Source organism: Misgurnus anguillicaudatus, chromosome 4, assembly GCF_027580225.2.
Source record: "Misgurnus anguillicaudatus chromosome 4, ASM2758022v2, whole genome shotgun sequence".
Lineage (NCBI taxonomy): Eukaryota > Metazoa > Chordata > Actinopteri > Cypriniformes > Cobitidae > Misgurnus > Misgurnus anguillicaudatus.
In genome coordinates, this window is record NC_073340.2 from 38,111,245 (window position 1) to 38,132,248 (window position 21,004).

At 38.4% G+C, this 21,004-nt stretch overlaps 2 protein-coding genes and 1 pseudogene across 2 annotated transcripts; 2 read left to right on the forward strand and 1 right to left on the reverse strand.

The window, feature by feature from the left end:
* The window catches only part of LOC141363751 (uncharacterized), a 118,989-nt pseudogene that overhangs the window by 67,253 nt on the left and 30,732 nt on the right, over positions 1-21,004 (forward strand).
* LOC129420321 (leucine-rich repeat, immunoglobulin-like domain and transmembrane domain-containing protein 1) lies at positions 6,984-8,694 on the reverse strand (the record flags this gene model as incomplete). Its single annotated transcript, XM_073867317.1, has 2 exons — positions 6,984-8,472; positions 8,568-8,694. Coding segments are annotated over 2 exons (1,203 nt in total), but the record flags the coding sequence as incomplete, so codon positions are not given.
* Positions 9,362-19,429, forward strand: LOC141363752 (glutamate receptor ionotropic, kainate 1-like). Its single transcript, XM_073867318.1, has 8 exons — positions 9,362-9,370; positions 10,265-10,378; positions 10,451-10,672; positions 12,061-12,284; positions 13,967-14,085; positions 14,353-14,570; positions 14,710-14,935; positions 17,801-19,429. The coding sequence occupies exons 1-8, from the start codon at positions 9,362-9,364 to the stop codon at positions 18,088-18,090; spliced, it is 1,422 nt and encodes a 473-aa protein (XP_073723419.1). The 3' UTR covers positions 18,091-19,429.

Consider the following 21,004-nt stretch of genomic DNA (forward strand, 5'->3'; position numbering starts at 1 on the left):
AAGTTTCTGGAGGTAAAATATAAAATAAATAAATTGTTATAGCAGTTTAAATTTATTTTAATAATTAAAATAATTATAATAATGCAATAACATTATAAATAAAATTATAAAAATTTAAAATATTTCACAAAAGTAATAGTTTAAACATGAAGCCTTACGTCTCAAGTAGTTGTGATCCAAATTTCAAGTTAAAATCACAAAAATGAGGTTTGTGTCACACTTATACTGGTTTTACCAAGAACGGCCACTAGGTGTCAACGGTTTGTAGTATACTCTTGTCACAAATAATAAAAATTACTGTCAATGCATTATTATTTCTGTTAAAACGTTTTGAAAAATATAAAAATTCCATTCTTGGAGCTTTCCAGTGATGTATAGTTTGTCAACAGTTTTGTAGAATTATTGTTTGCACTTTGTTGATCCTGTTATCATCAGTGTTTCCACCTGTGTTCCTGTGTGTATTTAAACCCCTGCCTAAGTTCAGTCTCTGTCTGTTGTCTTTAATGTTACCCTGTGTTTGCTGTATCCACATCCTTAAAAGTTTTATGTTATTTGTATCCTCTCATCGTCCTCCTCTTTATGTTCTAAGGTGAAACGTGACAGAACATCCGACCAATTGTGTAAGTATCCATTATTAGTTTACTTTCCATCAAAGTTGTTGTGTTTAGTTTTTTGTTTCACTCGTCTCACGTTGGATTTTCATGCTATTCGCCTTCTGTGCCTGAAGCAAGGAGATCGGTCCCTCGAAGAACACCTAGTATCATTTCTTATGTTAGTTCCTGTTGAGAACATTATGAGAGCTTCCCAGTGATTTATAGTTTATCAAGATTTGGGGGGTTTTGAGTAGGGGTTTAGTGTTATAAATATGTAAAAACAAATTGGGTCCTCCTGTGACTCCATGACATTTAAGAAACTGACTCTCACTATGTCATAATTTTCCGAAAATTGTGATATAATATAAAAACTGCACTCTTAGAGCCTTCCAATGATATATAGTGTGTCAAGATTCGATAAGAATCCATATGCAAAACACTGAAGTAATTGTAAGCATCCCGCTGGCAGGACAGTGATATTTAGCAGTATTATCAAGGTTTTGAGGTACATTCCTATAAATGAATCGCTTACTCTCCCTACACAATTTATTTGATAAAACACTAATGTTATCTGTATTCTAAAGCTTAGACCTTTCCAACATAGTTTGGAAATAGCTTATATAGTTTGTCATGATTCAATAAACATTTACATCCAAAATATTAAAGTAAACTTAGGTGTTTCTCTAGAGCAGTGCTTCTCAATTATTTTCTGTCACCCCCCCCCCCCCCCAGGAAGAAGTAAACATTTCGCACCCCCCCAACTCTCCGCCGCGACTGTAAATAGTATAATTTGTCTATAAAATGACACATCTGCAAAGCATTGTATCCTTATTAACATTAAAGAAAACACAAAAAAGAAATATCAATCAACTTACAACAAAGAATAACTTAATTAAAATTGTTTTTAGTCTGTAACAGAAAAGACTTAAAATCATCAATTTGCCTGAAATAAAAAAATCAATCCTTATTTACAGTATATTTTTTGACCATTTGATACTGAAAAATTTAATTAAATATAATCAATAAATAATAATAAAAAACTCACGCGGCTTATCAGCGTGTTTGGGGTGTAATGTCTTTAAGTGACGCTGCAAAAAATCACTTCCTGAAAAAGTATTTTCCCCGGGGTCTCACGCGCGCCCCCTGGTGTCGCTTCGAGCCCCCCCTGGGGGGTCCCGCCCCACTATTTGAGAAGCACTGCTCTAGAGGAACAGTGACAGTTAGTTAATTTAAAAACATATTGTACTAACATATCTTAACATATATCAATTGCCACTGTTTTGTCTAGTCCTGGATTAATCTAAAACTTGTCTGGGAAATTGTCCCTTTGTGTTTCAGTTTTGTTAAATAACTGATAATACATTTATATTTGACAGCTGCACAGGCATTTTGCACTCTGTACATAGGTGTATCACACATATTGTATTGTAAGGTGGTGCCAAACCCTGACAAAAGGTATTTCTAAAGCCAGCAGCAAATGGCTGAATCCACAGGAAGCCGCTTCCTAATTCCTGTTGAATTATCATCTGAAACCTTTCTCAAAGAATTCACATCTACCCCCCAAGACAGATACCCCATGGTGTGAGACAGAAGTGTCACACCCTACCACACTTTCTCGTCCCCCTCTCCTCACGTTCTAAAACTGTATATGAAATGCTACATTCTACATGCACAAAGAATCTGAAACTGTTCTTGTTTGTTGTTATATGAAGTGTTTTAATGCAAGTGGTACATTTGGGTTTATTAATATGACAACAGGATTCGATGTTAATCTGTGACAATAAATAAGTAAACTTAACCTAATGTTGGGAGACAACTCCTACCTTAGACATGTTGACCAATCACCCACTGTATGTATATTAGGCAACACCCCTGAGTTTTACAACAATCAATCTGTACCAAATTTCTATATGCTTTGTTCTCTGGTTATTTAAGGAGATGTGTAGAAGATTTAGGCGGGACTTTCAATATCTAGAAATGCACCCCCATGATGCTATATCTTGGGTTAGGGTTAGAGTTATATCTTTGATATAGCATCCTGTATTTCATTTTACTTTGAGGAATCTGTAACCAGATTTCCATCTCCTTACCAGGTATGCAATGGTTTTTCGTTTGTTCCGTATTTGAATTGGAATGTAAATTGGCTTCTGAATTATGTTTTACCTACCTGGTTAATAAATTGTTACGTTTGCATTCATTCTAATTTGCTCTGTATTATTGACTCTTCTAAGTTACTATAAAGTATTACGATATCCTTTGTTACCACATACCTCTGATCGGGGTTAATTCATGTTAATTAGATTCTGCCTCTTAACTATGTTGGTGGGCAGTCGCATGGACTACCAGAGTGATAGTCCTGTTATCCATTTTATAATTAAGTTGTTATATAGTTCTATGATTTAACTATATGCTTCTAGAAGGAGCTAGATTGAACCTCTGATTATGGTCTTATGTTTTATATTTATTATGGTCTTATGTTTTAAATCATTAACTATATGTAATACCTTAAAATAGTATGTCATACAGAACCGTTTGCCACTGTAGGTTAGCATTAACGACGGCAGTGGGGCCTCTGGCCTTAGTCAAACGAGTTCTGTTTCCGTTTCTAAAATCATTAACTATATGTAATACACTTAACCAGCAATAGTTAGCCTGTCCGGAACCGAGCTGACTAAAACCACATTACTGTGTGACACTTGTTTTCTATGTGAACGGCCCCTACGCTAATAAGATTTTGTGTCTCTCTCCCTGTCTCGTCCTTGATCCCGAGGACGAGACAAACAGATCCAGTTCCGGTACATGTGAAAGTCGGCACACAACTGATCTACTAGCTGTTCTTCAACGTGATGTCCAGCTGATGCCTGACCAAAGACCACCGGCAGAACCCGCTTAATCTCCGCTTAATCTCCGCTCAATCTCCTTCCGTTTCAATGTGTATTGTTACAACTGGCTCAAAGTTGCAACATTAACAAGAGGCAACACAGGCGGGTAAATAGAAAAAGAAGCAATTTATTTAACAAAATAAGTTTAACAAAATATAAATAAACAGTCAGTAGTCAGTATATGAACGTCAGTGATGAAGGATGCATGAAAGAGTACTGTAAGCTAAAGGTCTGCATGAATGTAAACGCAAATCATAACATAAACACAAAGGAAAGCCGCTCGGTCCAGTGCCGTCACATCGCTGCGTGTCTCCCCCCAAATCCACTGCGCTGGAGTTCTTATAAGCCCAGTGATGAGCCACAGGTGGAAAGACCACGCCCCCAATAACGACCTGCCTAAAACATAAAAAACAAACACAGGCCCAGCACTAACTGGGACCTAACATCTCCCCCCTAATTATTTTCGCCCCACAATTTAGAATGTCAATACTGGTTACAATTACAATTTCGATGGACAAAACAAACAAACAGTGACAGTCGTCCATTTTTAGCTTACCCCCATCCCTCTTTTCCGACACTCCAGCAATCCGGATCCTAGAAGCACTTTTAAGGAATGAAGGAAAAATAAAACAAGGACACAACCAAAAAAAACGACTCCCCGATCAGTCAGATCAAATAGCGCGAGACAAAGTGTCTGCAAACACATTGTCCACGCCTTTAATGTGTTTGATGCACAAATTATAGGGTTGTAAAAACAACACCCATCTCATTAACCGCTGGCTTGGGCTTTGTAAAGAATGCAGAAAAGTCAACGGATTGTGGTCCGAATAAATGTCAATTTGAGCTCCACCCCCTATGTACACATCAAAATATTGCAGAGTCCATATCAGAGCGAGTGTTTCTTTTTCAATTACCGAATAATTCGCCTGGTAAGCGTTAAATTTACGGGAAAAGTAACTAACGGGGTGATCCACCCCATCCCCGCCTGTCTGAAAAAGAACACCACCTGCCCCGACCTGGCTCGCATCCACCTGGATTTTAAAAGGTTTGTCAAACTGCGGCGACGCCAGAATCGGAGCGGAGGACAGCAGAAGTTTAACATGATCAAAAGCTTGTTGGCAACCTGGGGACCAGACAAATTTAACAGAGCCTTTCAGCAGATTAGTCAAAGGACACACTACAGATGAAAAATTTGGGCAAAAAGCCCGATAATATCCAGCCATACCCAAAAAACGCATCAGCTCTTTTTTTGTAACTGGAATAGGGAATTGTTCTATGGCACGCACTTTTTCTTGCAACGGACGCACGCTACCTTGCCCGACCTCCCTTCCCAAGTAGACCACCGTTGCTTTCGCAAATTCACATTTTGACAGATTTACCGTAAGCCTAGCCTCAGCCAAGCGCGAAAACAAAGCCCGAACCCGCTCCAGATGCTGTTCCCACGTATCACTATAAATAATCACATCATCTAGATAAACAGCGCAACCTGCAAGTCCCCGCACAACGTAATTCATTAACCTTTGAAATGTTGCCGGCGCGTTTCTTAAACCTTAACTAAGTTGATTTTGTAATCGCATTTGGTAATTATAATTACCTCTTCATAATTAAGTTGTTATATAGTTCTATGATTTAACTATATGCGTCTAGAAGGAGCTAGATTGAACCTCTGATTATGGTCTTATGTTTTATATTTGATTGTCGATTTTTGAGAGCTACATGGGGACCTTTTAACAAGAGATTGACTTTGTTAAATTGCTTTAGCTACAACCTCTAGTACGGTCGAGTTTGTGTTCAGTACCCACACAACGGCCGGTGTGGACTGATATGACATTGGTAATGGAATGAATGAGTTCAATGTAAACATGAGTAAATAGAATGATCAAACGTTTATCCATATTCCAAAATTACATCAATTTGATTCATATTACAATACGTTTTATATCTTTGGAGTCAGATGTAAAGTTGCGTAACATTAAAACGTCATTGGTAATCCTCGGCCATGCCGTTTGGATTCCGTCGTTGGGCCAAATGGATGGATGGGGTCATATTTGTTCCCCTTACAGTATGTAATTTTTTGTTAAAGTACAGCTGAAGATAATACCCACCTATAAAATGTATTTTTTTAAAAAAATTCTAAAGTGATGTTTAACAGAGCAAGATAACTTTATTACAGTATTTCAGATTATATTTTTCCTCTGGTGAAAGCTTTATTTCTTCCAATTTGCCTGAAATAAAATATTTTTTTAAATTAATGAACTGCTACGGTCAATATTATTAGCCCCCTTAACTCTTTCCCAGTCATTGACGAGTTATCTCGTCAATTAAGAGGAAACATTTGCATGACAAAAAACCGTGTTCCTGATTAGTTTTTATGGTAATCTGTAATACCGTGATTATCCACTAGATAACCCAATTTATAAAATGTATAAAACACCCAATTTATTTTTGCTTTTAACTGAAGCTATTTTTTTTATTTTACACTCTGTGAGTGTTTTGATAATCGTTCTGAATCTGATCTCTAACAAAATTCCTTCACAAAATGCAGTTATTTCAGCTTTTTGCAAATAATTTGTATTTTTGAAGAAAAATACCCATATTTAAGAGTTTATATTTTGTGAAACTTTTGTGAAAATCACAAAAAATGCTAGCAGGAAACTTAAAAAAGGTTGTGGGTGAATGAGTTAAAAAAGATCTGTTTGATTGACTATGGAACAAACAACTATTGTCCAATGACAATGGCGTAATTACCTAACTTAACCCAACTAATCGTCTAAGCCTTTAAAATGGGCTTTAAGTTTAGGATTAGTATGTTGCAAAACAACTAGTCATCATGGTAAAGACAAAGAACATTAGTTTAGGCTTAATAAGAAGAATTGTTAATGGTCACAGAGAAGGAGAAGGATATACAGGTTTGTCAAAGCGTTTTCAAAAGTCAAGAACTGCTGTCAGAAGTATTATCAAGATGTTTGAAGAGACCAACACAGTGGAAAACAAAACTGGCAGAGCTAGGAAGTGAAAATTTCAAAACTTTTGAAAAGAAAAGTAGTGAGGGAGGTTTCTAAAGACCCAAGAACAACTGTCAAGACACTAATGAATGATTTAACCAAGTCTGGGATTAATGTCTCTCGAAGCCTTCACAGGAATGGACTAAGAGGCTGCTGACAAAGAAAATTTTCTTTGTAGGAAAAAAATTTAAGGAATGATGGGTACCAAACCGATCATGAGCCCCATTCACTTCCATAGTAGGAAAAAGAATACTATGGAGGTGAAAGGGGCTCATGAACAGTTTCGTTACAAACATTCCTCAGAATATCTTCCTTTGTGTTCATCAGAACAAAGACATATATACAGATTTGTAACAACATAAGAGAGTGTGAGAGAGAGATTTAACAATTTCATTTTTGGGTGAACTATCCCTTAAAAAGTTTCTGTTTTTGAGAAATCCACAACAAAGCCGTTGCATTTAATTTTTTTATATAAATAGAGATGAAGCATTCAGGAACCAAGGACCATATAAAAAGTTTTTACTTGGTCATATTTTCCAACACAAATATATTACAGACACATTCACATACACCTAATATGATAGATTTTAAATAGAATTAATGTGAGAAAAATGAAGAATTAGAAACCATGTACAGGGCCAATTTTAAAATTCTCACGCTGACAAGAGTATTTATGGAAATGATATTTAAACAGCGCAAGAGGACAAAAGAGGACATTCATTCATTCTTGTATTACATTTTTGTCCCTTTTTAAGACTGAATTTTAACTAAATGTGGTTTGTATCCTGTCATGGCAGAGGACACTGATATGCATTGATGCTTAAAAACACATATTAATTACGTCTCCTTTAGCCCATGCCAAGAGCGCAGTAGGAACAGTGTGTGTCCATCACAGCTGTGAGGAGAAATGTGTCCATCAGCAGAAGTATTCATTGGGTTGCCCCTCCGTCCTGGCCGTAGCCTCTGAATCCACGCTAGAACGAGTGGACAGCAGGCGGTTGGATTCATCCTGGTTAAGTCTGGTCAGATACTCTCCCTCCAGTCCTTTAGCTTTAGTGCCTGGAGAAAGAGTTTCAAACGTCACGTATGAATCTTGAATGTCTTTGGACTTTCTGCCCATCAGTTTTTGTAGTCTCCTCTTTAGCGCCCCACAGCACACGATAAGCGTCAGGGGAACCGCGATGACGCAGGCAACTGTGATCACGACAACATTAATGAGCTTTTGCGTGCCACTGGCACTGGCGGCTTCATCCGTTGAGAAAATCACACATTGCTCCTTCTTGGGAATGAGACCTTTCACGCACACACATGCTATGTATTTGGTTTTGGGCACCAGCCCTTCGATTGTGATGCGATTTTTTCCTGGCCCAACATTAATGCGGCGCATGTCTCTCTCGCCAAACACGGCGTACAGGACGCTAAATGATGTGGTGTTGGTTGCGGTGGGTGCCCTCCAGTTCAGCGACACGGCGTGGTCTGTGTCGCCGATAACTTTAACTGAGCGGACCACTCTGCGCTCTGGGCCTTGCTGAAGGGAAGAGGCATTAGCATCGAGGTTACTCAGCACATCTTTCTCCAGCTCGGTTGGGCTGTCATCCGGCACAGCGGCAGCTGCAGTAGATGCCCCGCCCTTCACCTCTGAAGCCTCATCAGAGATGCTGTAGCTTTCGATCTGGATGGAAGCTGTTGCTTTTGGTCCATTGAAGGGTTTAATGATGGGCACCGCCACTGATGTTGTGGGTGGTGGCACGTATCTGGCGATGAGTTTCTCCTGATACGCTGCACGCACGAATCCGCCACTCTTCTTGCCGTGGTTTTTCTTGCCGATTTCATTTATTTGCCACGTGTCCGAAATGACAAGTGAGATGATGGCGTCTGCACTCCCAACAAAGTTGGAGGCTCTGCAGACATATTTTCCTGAATCTCGGTATGAAACAGCAGGAACACTTAGAATGGACCAGATGATGCCCTCTTTTGAAATTTCCTGTTGAACTGAAAGCCAACATATTAAATTTCTACATTTGATATCTAACATAACTATTACAAACAACAGTGTTTGAGATGGGATAATTTCTTACCAAACTTACCAGTGGCATTCAGTGGTTTGCCATCTACTCGTGACCAGGACAGCTCCGGGATGGGCACTCCGATGGTCCCGCAGCGCAGCAGAACATTGTTGCCGAGGGAGCTCCGGACCCTGGCGACTGCCTCCCCCCACCCCCCCCCCCCCCCACCCCCCCCCCCCCCCCCCCCCCCCCCCCCCCACCCCACCCCCCCCCCACCCCCCCCCCCCACCCCCCACACACCCCCCCACCCCCCCCCCCCCCCACCCCCCCCCCCCCCCCCCCCCCCCCCGCGCCCCCCCCCACCCGCCCCCCCCCCCCCCCCCCCCCCCCCCCCCCCCCCCCCCCCACCCCCCCCCCCCCCCCCCCCCCCCCCCCCCCACCCCCCCCCCCCCCCCCCCCCCCCCACCCCACCCCCCCCCCCCCCCCCCCCCCCCCCCCCCCCCCCCCCCCCCCCCCCACCCCCCCCCCCCCCCACCCCCCCCCCCCCCCCCCCCCCCCCCCCCCCCCCCCCCCCCCCCCCCCCCCCCCCCCCCCCCCCCCCCCCCCCCCCCCCCCCCCCCCCCCCCCCCACCCCCCCCCCCCCCCCCCCCCCCCCCCCCCCCCCCCCCCCCCCCCCCCCCCCCCCCCCCCCCCACCCCCCCCCCCCAGGAAGTATGCTTGTGTGCATTGCTTTATTGAGTATTGCAAGTGTTTACATTTTTCCTTGTTACCCTAATACGTCTATTGTCTAGTTTTCCTTTTGCCTTGGTTGGTAGACATGACATGTGTAATTTTTGTGACTTTAAATCAGTGGTTCTCAAACTGGGGGCTACAAGATGGTGCCGGTGGGCCATTTTTATGACATTTTATTAAATACATAAATGTATCATAAAATTTGTGTAATTAAACCACAGAAAACAAATTAATTTGGGGGGACACGAAGTTGAGAAAAAGTTGAGAACCACTGCTTTAAACTACTTTCCCAACTGAATATGGATAGACAATACAACTGTAGATATTCGTATATGTACACACTTTATATTCGTAAGTGTAAACACTTCATAATTGAGCATCCTGACAACCAATGATCATGCTTGGAAGAGGAATATTTATTTTTGTAGTCTGATCTTACAGGAATTTGTATGTATTTTACGAATTTGCTACTTTATGTGAATTCGTATGGTGAATCGACATAAACGTACGATTATTATAAAATATACAATAATGATACCTAACCCAAACATCACAGGGGAAATCGTACAAAGCAAATCATAAAAAAAACTTACAGATGTCATTGTGCAGATTAATACCCACCTCGTAAAATACATACAAAACTGTTATGCAGAAGTATGCAGTTATCACACACTTCAGCTTTAAATAACATTTTATCGATACAGTTGAATCGTACGGAGCCCCTAAGGGGACATGGAGAAAAAATTAAATAAAGTTTAGTTTCACGTGCGCACATGAAACTAACACATGCTCACGTGAAACTAACGCGTGCGCATGTGAAACTTTATCTTTCACGTGCGCACACAATAGTTTCACGTGAGCATGCAAAACTAAACTTTAAAAAAAAATTCTGCACATGAAGGTTTCGGCTGAGCACATGAAACTAAACTTTTGATTTTCTTTACTCCAATGTCACCTTTGGGGCTTGGTAGAATCGACTACCATCAAAACTAAACTATTATAAACTAAGCTATCACACTGAACTATTTGTTATCACACTTGTTTAGATCGGTGTGTGGAACTCAAACACAGGCCTTAACTTGACAGACAGCAACAAAGACAAAAACATCAATGTGTCAGACTCCATGGCCAACCGGACGCTCATCGTCACAACAATTCTGGTAAGAATTAATAGATGAATAGTATGCAAACAGTATGAACAAAATAATCTACTTCTGGAACTTATATATCAGGAATATTGTTGCCTTCTGGAAAACCCATATGTGATGTATAAGAAGTCTGATAAGCCTCTTTATGGAAACGATCGGTTTGAAGGCTACTGTCTGGACCTGCTGAAAGAGCTTTCCAACATCCTGGGCTTTTCATATGAGGTCAAACTTGTGACTGATGGAAAATACGGAGCACAGAATGATAAAGGAGAGTGGAATGGGATGGTCAGGGAACTGATAGATCATGTAAGTCTGAGATCTGACTGTTATTTGTTAAGTCCGACTTTTTGCTTCTATCAACCTAGAAAATGTGAAAAAAATCAACCCAGTTACTTAGTTTTGGTAAACCATTCTCTGCAAGCATGTGAAAAAATTGGTCATTGAAATTTGGCTAAAATAATTGAAATAATACCGCCCCTTAATCTGCACTATCCAACCACGGCACTGCCATTTAGTGTAGAGATCAGCTCATTTGCATTTTAAAGGACACACCCAAAAAAGCACATTTTTGCTCACACCTACAAAGTAGCAATTTTAACATGCTATAATAAATTATCTATATGATATTTTGAGCTAAAACTTCACATACGTACACATTTATTTGATCTTAAAATCGTCTTGTGAAATGTCCCCTTTAAGAAATCTGATGGAGCATTTGGAACCGGAAGTTTTGGCGTGTGACGTCAGACTTTGCTTTACACTGCAAAAAATGTCTTTCTTACTTAGTATTTTTGTCTTGTATTTAGTAAAAATATCTAAAATTTCTTAGATTAAAGGTGCTCTAAGCGAATTCACGCGTGTTAGACCATAAAACATTTTTTGTTACATACAGCAAACATCTCCTCACTATCTGCTTGCTGCCTGTCCGCTGATCAATCTAAAAAAACGCGATCTCTGTAGACAGCCTAGGCTCCACAAACTGCAATAAAAACAAAGTGGCCAAACCTACAAACAGAAACCATAAAAAAGTGTTCCAGCCAATAAACCACAAGAAGGATTTGGGGGTGGGGGTCGTGTGCGTTCACGAAAGCACGGAAGGGGAGGGGGAGGAGTTAGCTACGCTTCGTTTGTTTGAAAACAGTTCAAACATCAACAAAAAGTGACGTCACACAGATTCGCTTAAAGCGCCTTTAAGATGTATTTTCTTGATGAGCAAAATGACCTAGGAAAATAAGTCTAGTTTTTAGACAAAAAATATAAACTTTAAGTAAATTAGTGCTTAAAATAAGCAAAAACTAAATCTGCCAATGGAATTTCTTGAAATTAGTTTACTTTTTTCATAAACAATTAAAGAATTTTTTTTTCTTATTCCATTGGCAGATTTTTTTTTTTTTTTGCTTGTTTTAAGGAAAATTTTGCTTAAATTTGATACGTTGGTCTAAAAACTAGACTTCTTTTCCTAGGTCATTTTGCTCATCAAGAAAATACATCTTAATCTAAGAATTTTTAGATATTTTTACTGAAAACAAGACAAAAATACTAAGTAAGAAAGTCATTTTTTTTGCAGTGTAAAATAAACTTTCCAACACATAAGTACACATATGACATTTCATTGGGTGTTTATGAGTTAAGTTCTTATTAATTAAGCTTTGAACGACACTAATGAGTCAAATCTCCCGCTGGTTTATTTCTAGGTGGCAGATTTGGCTGTGGCTCCACTTACCATCACTTATGTGAGAGAGAAAGTCATTGATTTTTCCAAGCCTTTCATGACTTTGGGAATCTCTATTCTCTACCACAAACCTAACGGCACCAACCCAGGAGTTTTCTCATTCCTAAATCCTCTCTCTCCGGACATCTGGATGTATGTGCTGTTGGCCTGTCTCGGGGTCAGCTGCGTGCTCTTCGTCATTGCCAGGTAAAATCTATTTTGAACCTATTGAGACCTTTTGGATTCAGTTCAGCCACTTTCTGCACACATAACTCTTTCGATTATGTCACGCATGATTGCTGGTAATTGGCTCTTGTTTTGCTGCCCAGCATTTTGGCAAGTTTAAGTGCATTCGCAGCAGAATGGCAGTAGTTCAAAAAAACTTGGCCATTTCATACATGGCAAAGGTTTTCTGACTCACTCGTCTGCTTTAACTTTTTATGGTTGTATTTGTGCTTATAAAGTCAAAATCGATGTCTGGTTTTATTAATGCATATTTTTGGCTCTGTTGTGCATGATTCATTGGTGCACTTTGGTTCAAAGAAAAATGACTTTCCTTGAAGAGCAGCGCTCTCTTATTTTGTTTTGCTTACTGGTTAATTTGTTAGACACTTGTTATTTGAAACAATATACACTCACCTAAAGGATTATTAGGAACACCTGTTCAATTTCTCATTAATGCAATTAACTAACCAACCAATCACATGGCAATAGCTTCAATGCATTTAGGGGTGTGGTCCTGGTCAAGACAATCTCCTGAACTCCAAACTGAACATCAGAATGGGAAAGAAAGGTGATTTAAGCAATTTTGAGCGTGGCATGGTTGTTGGTGCCAGACGGGCCGGTCTGAGTATTTCACAATCTGCTCAGTTACTGGGATTTTCACACACAGCCATTTCTAGGGTTTACAAAGAATGGTGTGAAAAGGGAAAAACATCCAGTATGCGGCAGTCCTGTGGGTGAAAATGACTTGTTGATGCTAGAGGTCAGAGAAGAATGGGCCGACTGATTCAAGCTGATAGAAGAGCAACTTTGACTGAAATAAACACTCGTAACAACTGAGGTATGCAGCAAAGCATTTGTGAAGCCACAACACGCACAACCTTGAGGCGGATGGGCTTCAACAGCAGAAGACCCCACCAGGTACCACTCATCTCCACTACAAATAGCAAAAAGAGGCTACCATTTGCACAAGCTCACCAAAATTGGACAGTTGAAGTCTGGAAAAATGTTGTCTGGTCTGATGAGTCTCGATTTCTGTTGAGACATTCAGATGGTAGAGTCAGAATTTGCCATAAACAGAATGAGAACATGGATCCATCATGCCTTGTAACCACTGTGCAGGCTGTGGTGGTGGTGTAATGGTGTGGGGGATGTTTTCTTGGCACACTTTAGGCCCCTTAGTGCCAAGTGGGCATTGTTTAAATGCCACAGCCTACCTGAGCATTGATTCTGACCATGTCCATTCCTTTATGACCACCATGTACTCATCCTCTGATAGCTACTTCCAGCAGGATAATGCATCATGTCACAAAGCTCCAATCATTTCAAATTGGTTTCTTGAAGATGACAATGAGTTCACTGTACTAAAATGGCCCCCACAGTCACCAGATCTCAACCCAATAGAGCATCTTTGGGATGTGGTGGAACGGGAGTTTCGTGCCCGGGATGTGCATCCCACAAATCTCCATCAGCTGCAAGATGCTATCCTATTAATATAGGCTAACATTTCTAAAGAATGCTTTCAGCACCTTGTTGAATCAATGCCACGTAGTTCTGAAGGCGAAAGGGGGTCAAACACAGTATTAGTATGGTGTTCCTAATAATCCTTTAGGTGAGTTTATACTATGTATATGTAAAAATACATATATTTTTGTGTCCGTCTGCAGGTTTACACCATATGAATGGTACAACCCTCATCCTTGCAACCCAGATTCTGATGTTGTCGAGAACAACTTCACTTTAATCAACAGTGTCTGGTTTGGGGTTGGAGCTCTTATGCAGCAAGGTGTGTGATTATTTTATAAAGCAAACTGTCTGGCAGCTGTTGAAGTGGAACATAAGAAAGAATATGAAAGTCTAAAGCGAATATCTCAAAAAAGTAAAGCAAATATTCCTCTGTTTTTGTTTATACATTCCTTTGTTTATTCAAGACTTCAGTTTTGTAATGATTTAATCCAAATTAAAATTAATTTCACACTATAATGAATTTCAGAAATTGTTATGCTAACATGTGTTTGTTTGCTTATACTATTTGAATATTTCTCATGGATAGGATCTGAGCTGATGCCCAAGGCTTTGTCCACCAGGATCGTTGGAGGCATCTGGTGGTTCTTCACCCTCATCATCATCTCATCCTACACAGCTAACCTGGCCGCCTTCCTCACAGTGGAGAGAATGGACTCACCTATAGACTCAGCCGATGATCTGGCCAAGCAGACCAAGATAGAGTACGGCGCTGTGCGCGACGGCTCCACAATGACTTTCTTTAAGGTTAAACAACACACCTGATCCAAAATACATATATTAGATTATCTTCATATAAAATTAAAACACAAAAGACATTTAAACATTTGAATGCGTATGTAATTTGATGTATATTATAAAATATATCCTACTCTATCTTTCCCAGAAATCAAAGATCTCCACCTATGAGAAGATGTGGGCATTCATGAGCAGTAGGAAGAACACAGCGCTGGTGAAGAATAACAGAGAGGGAATCCAGCGTGTGTTAACCACCGACGACGCTCTACTGATGGAGTCCACCAGCATTGAATACATCAGTCAGAGAAACTGTAACCTCACACAGATCGGAGGACTCATAGACTCTAAGGGTTACGGTGTGGGCACTCCTATTGGTACGCTGATTAAATTTTTTTTATACAGTAACAGATCTTCATATTGTATTTTCAATTGACATGTAGTGTTAACAAAGATACAGATCTTTGGTTATTAATGACCACTTCCTCCAAATCCACCGACATCACCTTTATTATAGTTATTGAATGTTTAACTTTAGATAAATCAATTAAAAGCGTTATTTTAAAATACAAGTCTGCACACTAGGGGCCTACATTTGATCTTATGATCATTTATCAAAAATGCGTGCATGTGATTCATAGAAGGAACGAACGCACAGAAAACGCCCCTTTCTTTCAAATGTGAAATCCATAAATCGCAAATGATCTTGAACTTGTGCGCAGCTGAGCAGTTTCAGATCTCCGCCTTTAAACAATGCCTACACTGCAAAAAATTATTTTCAAGAAAAAAAAGTATTTTTGTTTTCAGTAAAAATATCTAAAAATTCTTAAATTAAGATACTTTGTCTTGATGGGCAAAACGACCCAAGAAAATAAGTCTAGTTGTCAGACCAAAAATATCCAATTTAAATGATTTTGTGCATAAATCAAGCAAAAAAAAATCTGCCAATGGGGTAAGCAGCAAAATCTTGAAAATTGTTCTTAAGCACTAAATTCAAGAAAAATTTGCTTACCCCATTGGCAATTTTTTTTGTTGTTTTATGCACAAAATCATTTAAATTTGATATTTTTGGTCTCAAAACTAGACTTATTTTCTTGGGTCGTTTTGCTCATCAAGAAAAAGCATCTTCATTTAAGATTTTTTTTTTTACATTTTTACTGAAAACAAAAATACTAAGACATTTTTTTCTTGAAAATCTTTTCTTGAAACTTTCTTACGTAGTGTTTTTTTTTTCTTGTTTTCAGTAAAAATATCAATAAAATCTTAAATTAAGATGAGCAAAATGACCTACAGTCTAAAAAAATCCGTAAAAAAAACGGACAAAGTACTGTGTAAATATGAAGGAATTTTCCGTATTTATGTTTTACAGGCATTTCTGTTTTTTTAATAACATGTTGCATTATGGGTGCAATAACCCCTGCTGCAATCTTTCACTTTTGCCTCTCTATCACCATCTCTGTTTGAAACCTAAAATTACAAGTTGCTTGCAGAGTTATTTTCTAACATGGATGATGTTTAACTTCTAAACAAATGCTGTCAGAACAAGATACAAGTGTTCAACTATTCTAGCATCCACACATGTGATTTAGTAGACAAATCTTCTTTCTGACGTGACGTGTAAGTCAAATGGATATTTACCACAACATTTATCACATTAAATCTACAGTTTGTGTTTGTTTTAGATTGATTCATTTGAAGTCACCACTATGGAGATTAGTGTTCCCTTTAGTTAGGCTTTTGGCCCTTGACCTTCACAGAACTGACTCTGCTCTTTTAGCATTGCAATAGTGTTTTTGCTTGTAGCAAATGCAACTTGCTTGTTGCTTGAGGAAGGAGAAATGTCTATGATGTCATATAAGCTTGGTTGTTTTTATGTTATGCTGCCTAACATTTAAATATGAAATGATCAAATAAAAATGATGAGCTGAAATGTATAAAAGTGACACTCAATGCTAATCTAAAAACACACTGTATTGAATAAGATTGCTGCAAATGTGTCAGCTGTGGTTTTTGCTTCAGAGATATCAACACTTTAGATACAAATCTCAACAATGGTTAGAGTAAATGTTAAGAAAGAGTGTTCTACAATCCTGGTACCCAGCATGAAGCTTTGTTGTTGATTGTCACCATTGTTGCGTTTCATAGGCGGATTGAAGTGTCCCTAAAGACTACGGAAAATGTTCTGTAAATCTACGGACAATGTTCTATAAATCTACAGAATGTTCAGTTTTTTAATAAACGGAAATGTCTGTAAACATAACGGAAAAGGTACCGGTAATTTTCTGCCAGGACATTATCCGTTTTTTTACGGATTATTTTTTCAGAGTGTAGAAAAATAAGTCTAGTTTTTGCTTAAAACAACCAAAAAAATCTGCCAATGGAATAAAAAATTCTTAAAATAAGTTTACTTTTTTCATAAACATTTAATTTAAGATTTTTTTTCTTATTCCATTGGCAGATTTTTTTTGCTTGTTTTAAGCAAAAACTAAACTTATTTTGGTCATTTTGCTCGTCAAGAAAAAACATCTTAATTTAAGAATTTGTAGATATTTCTATTGAAAACAAGACAAAAACACCAAGTCATTTTTTGCAGTGTATGTCTGCTCAGTCCTTGACATGGTGACAAGACTTTTCCATGCCAAAGACAGATTTTAAGAATATGGACTTTGCTGTGGATTTTTGCATAGGCACATTTTACGATCAAATCTGTGCGTATGCATGCTTTATAAATGAGGCAACAGAGGTTTTCAAACTTTATGATGGCAAGGACGAGAACCCATAAATATGATGAAACTTATACAAGGAACACCCATTCTAAAATTTCTATCCATATATTTTTTATATGAAATGGCTATGTAGTAGATTTTTTTTCCTTTATATTCTTTTTCTGAAATTATCGGGGGACCCCAGTTTGAAAACCCCTGTTTTAAAAGTTTTTACTAGGGCGGTCAAATGACAAATTTGGATTAATCACATACAAAATAAGAGTGTGTTTGCATAATGTGTGTGTGTGTGTGTGTGTATGTGTGTGTGTGTGTGTGTCTGCGTGCGTGCGTGCGTGTGTGTGCTGTGTTTTTATGTTATATTATGCAAACACAAACTTGTATTTTGTATGCGATTAATTGTGATTCATCTTTTGACAGCCCTAGTTTTTACTTACATGCTGATTGTGTATGTTACCAGTACAACTTGACATCAACACTGAAACATTGTTTTTCCCTCCCGTTGATGTTCTCGCTCAGGTTCCCCATACAGAGACAAGGTGACCATCGCCATCCTGCAGTTACAGGAGGAAGGGAAGCTTCACATGATGAAGGAGAAGTGGTGGAGAGGAAACGGTTGTCCGGAGGAGGACAGTAAAGAGGCCAGCGCTTTAGGAGTGGAAAACATCGGAGGAATCTTCATCGTGCTGGCGGCCGGACTCGTCCTCTCTGTGTTTGTGGCAATCGGGGAGTTTATCTATAAGTCCAGAAAGAACCTAGATATCGAAGAGGTGAGCGTGGGACAGTGCGAATGGCACAATAAGTACTGATTGGACACCACAAGATGGTTTGAACTTTTGCTCCTCGACCCACCGAAGCTCAGGCACATGCTGACTGAACATTGGTTTGAGATGTCACATGACATGGTCATATCAGCTGTGCTATACAGTACATGGGGACGACTGTTAGACATCGAACAAAAATATTTACTAAGTTGCTCAGAACCTTTTATACCTGTTTGTTTTCAGGTTACTTTTCTGAGATGAACAAATAATGAAAACTGTGTCAATAAAATATATTGAAGGAGAAGGACTGATGTTTGCGATACAGAAATTACAGCAGATATTGTATTGTAGAGTAGCTCATGTCCATTTAGATTATTAGATTTAGATTTTGAAGACTTTTTTTCTTTATAGACATATTCCTTCCTAATATAATTTATATAATAAGAGTCGTCTATGGGTTTTCATAATGGTGCTGTGTGTCATTTTTTGGATGTTTAAATACTTTCTTCTGTTCTGAGACTGATGGTCGCTTAAAGGTTGGGTTCATAAAACATTACGCTTTTTAAAAAACTGTTTGAAAATATAGTCATTATTTTTGCTATTTTGTTTTGTGCCACATATGGCTCAGAAGCTACACATTTTACAGTACCTTTAAAAAGTTTGTCTTAATTGTCTCCGCCTTTCTGTTTGAAACTTTGTTTTTGAAGACTGTTAGTAACATTTGTCTTAAAGCAATGTCATTTGAGCCCTAATTTTTTAATATCACCTAAACAGTTAAAACAATAATACATGTTTATAATGCATTCATTTAACACCAGCATTACATGTGACCTAACCATGCAGCTTCATGTATTGAAGATTATACAATATCAGAAATCTTTATATCATGAAATGTGTATTTTGTGTATGTACTATATATGTGATACAATGGCCCCACAGTTCCTACAGCTCATTGGTAGAGCAATCTAAAAGGTTGTGGGTTCGATCACATGGGAAGAGGTAATAAATGTATTGATAAAAAATAAGTTTCTGCCAAATGCGTTAATGTAAAAGCTGAAAATCTGCACCTCTTTTGAGGATCCGCCATGGAGTCTATTGCTATTTTGGTATTTGGGCACTAATGCACAGCACTTGTAATGTCACTGAAGTAGATATTAAACCAAAATATCAATTATATCAAAAATATTTGACAAAAAAAATCGACATTTCTCACCCCAAACACAATGGTTTTACAAACAGTAGACAAAAGAGAGAACCCTACGGACACTTTTTGGTTGCCACATGCAGGGATTTTTGATCATGTCTTTGTTGGGATCACTTTACTGTAACAGTCTTGTATATTTACAAATATAAGTTTGCCAATAAATCACTTGTTTGCATATGACTGAGGGTTTGCACAGAAACTGTGGTTAGGAGGACAGTCTGAGGTTTTTGTATTTTGATGAACTCTGGGATTGGGTTTAAAACTGCTTTCATTTTTCTTCACTGGACCATAATCCTCTAACCCTGATTCCTTAATCAAAACTGAGAGTTTTTAATCTAGCGTACAACAGCGAAGGGATTTACAGATCTATGACCTTGTGCTTCAGCACAGCTGTTTCTTCCTGAGATCTGCTCTGTGTTCTGAACAGTGCTTGTGTTGGGTTAAATTACACACTTTTTTGTGTTTGTCTTTCTTGTGAGTGAGAGTGTGTGTATAACAATGTTTGTTTAAAAAATTATTTTACATTTATGCATTTAGCAGATGCTTTTACATTTTTTACACAAGGTTTACATTTAATCAGTAGCTTATGTGTGTTCCTTTGGAATTCAATCCCACAACCTTTGTGCTGCATATGCAATGCGCACTACTAGTAGAACTACAGGAGTTATGGGTGTGGTAAATTCCTAATCTCTAATAATATGAGAATAATATGGTCAACTGTTCAGAATAATTACCTATTTTCTTTATATTTACACATATTGCTTACATTTTTATCAAAAGCGACTTTCTTAGTTTTTATCCCTGGAATCAAACCTTGATTTAATTTGGTTTCAAACAGTACTGTGGTTCATTAAAATTTTGCTAATTTGAAAAACTAATATTTTACATTAAGTGGAAATAGTAATGGATACAGTTCAAATCATACACCTAAATGACAGTGAAGTAAAATGTAATGCTATGACAAAAACAAAACTAATAATCTGATAGTTTTGTGTCTGTCATAGGTTAAAATATCCCATACGGCAAAAAAATAAATTTCTCATGCCAGAAATATATTAGTTTAATATATTATAATTTGTAGAAAGTAATGCTCAAATAAATATCTTTTTGAATTTGGAAATATACTTATTTGTAATATTCATTTATTAACATATATTTCAAAATGTTTTTTAAAGGGCAATTTTACATCCAATATGGCAAAAAAGTATTATTTGCCAAAATATATTTTAAATATATGCTATTGGAGTTTTGATAACAATCGCTAGATGGCGCTGCTGTCGCCATTTTGGACTGAACCAACGTAAACTATCAGTCTACCCAAAATCGACAATCACACTATTGATCTATAAATGGCTTAATTTTCCTGTGTTCATGTTAGCCAATAATTGTCTTGAGGTCTGCAAAAAGATTAAATACCTTGGTCATTGTATTGCAGATTATATGAATGATGATGATGACATGTACAGACAGTGCTATAAGTTATATGCACAGGCAAACATCATAGCACGTAAGTTTGGTTACTGTTCCACTCAAGTTAAAGTGGCTCTGTTTAAATCTTACTGTACATCACTCTATACTGCCCATCTGTGGACTTCTTATAAAAAATCCAGCATGCATAAGGTACAAGTTGCCTACAATGATGCAATGAGAATTTTACTCAAGGTTCCCAGAGGAGGGAGTGCTAGTCAGATGTTTGTATCAGTAGGAGTGATTACATTGAAAGCACTTTTAAGAAAGTTGATGTTTAAGTTTATG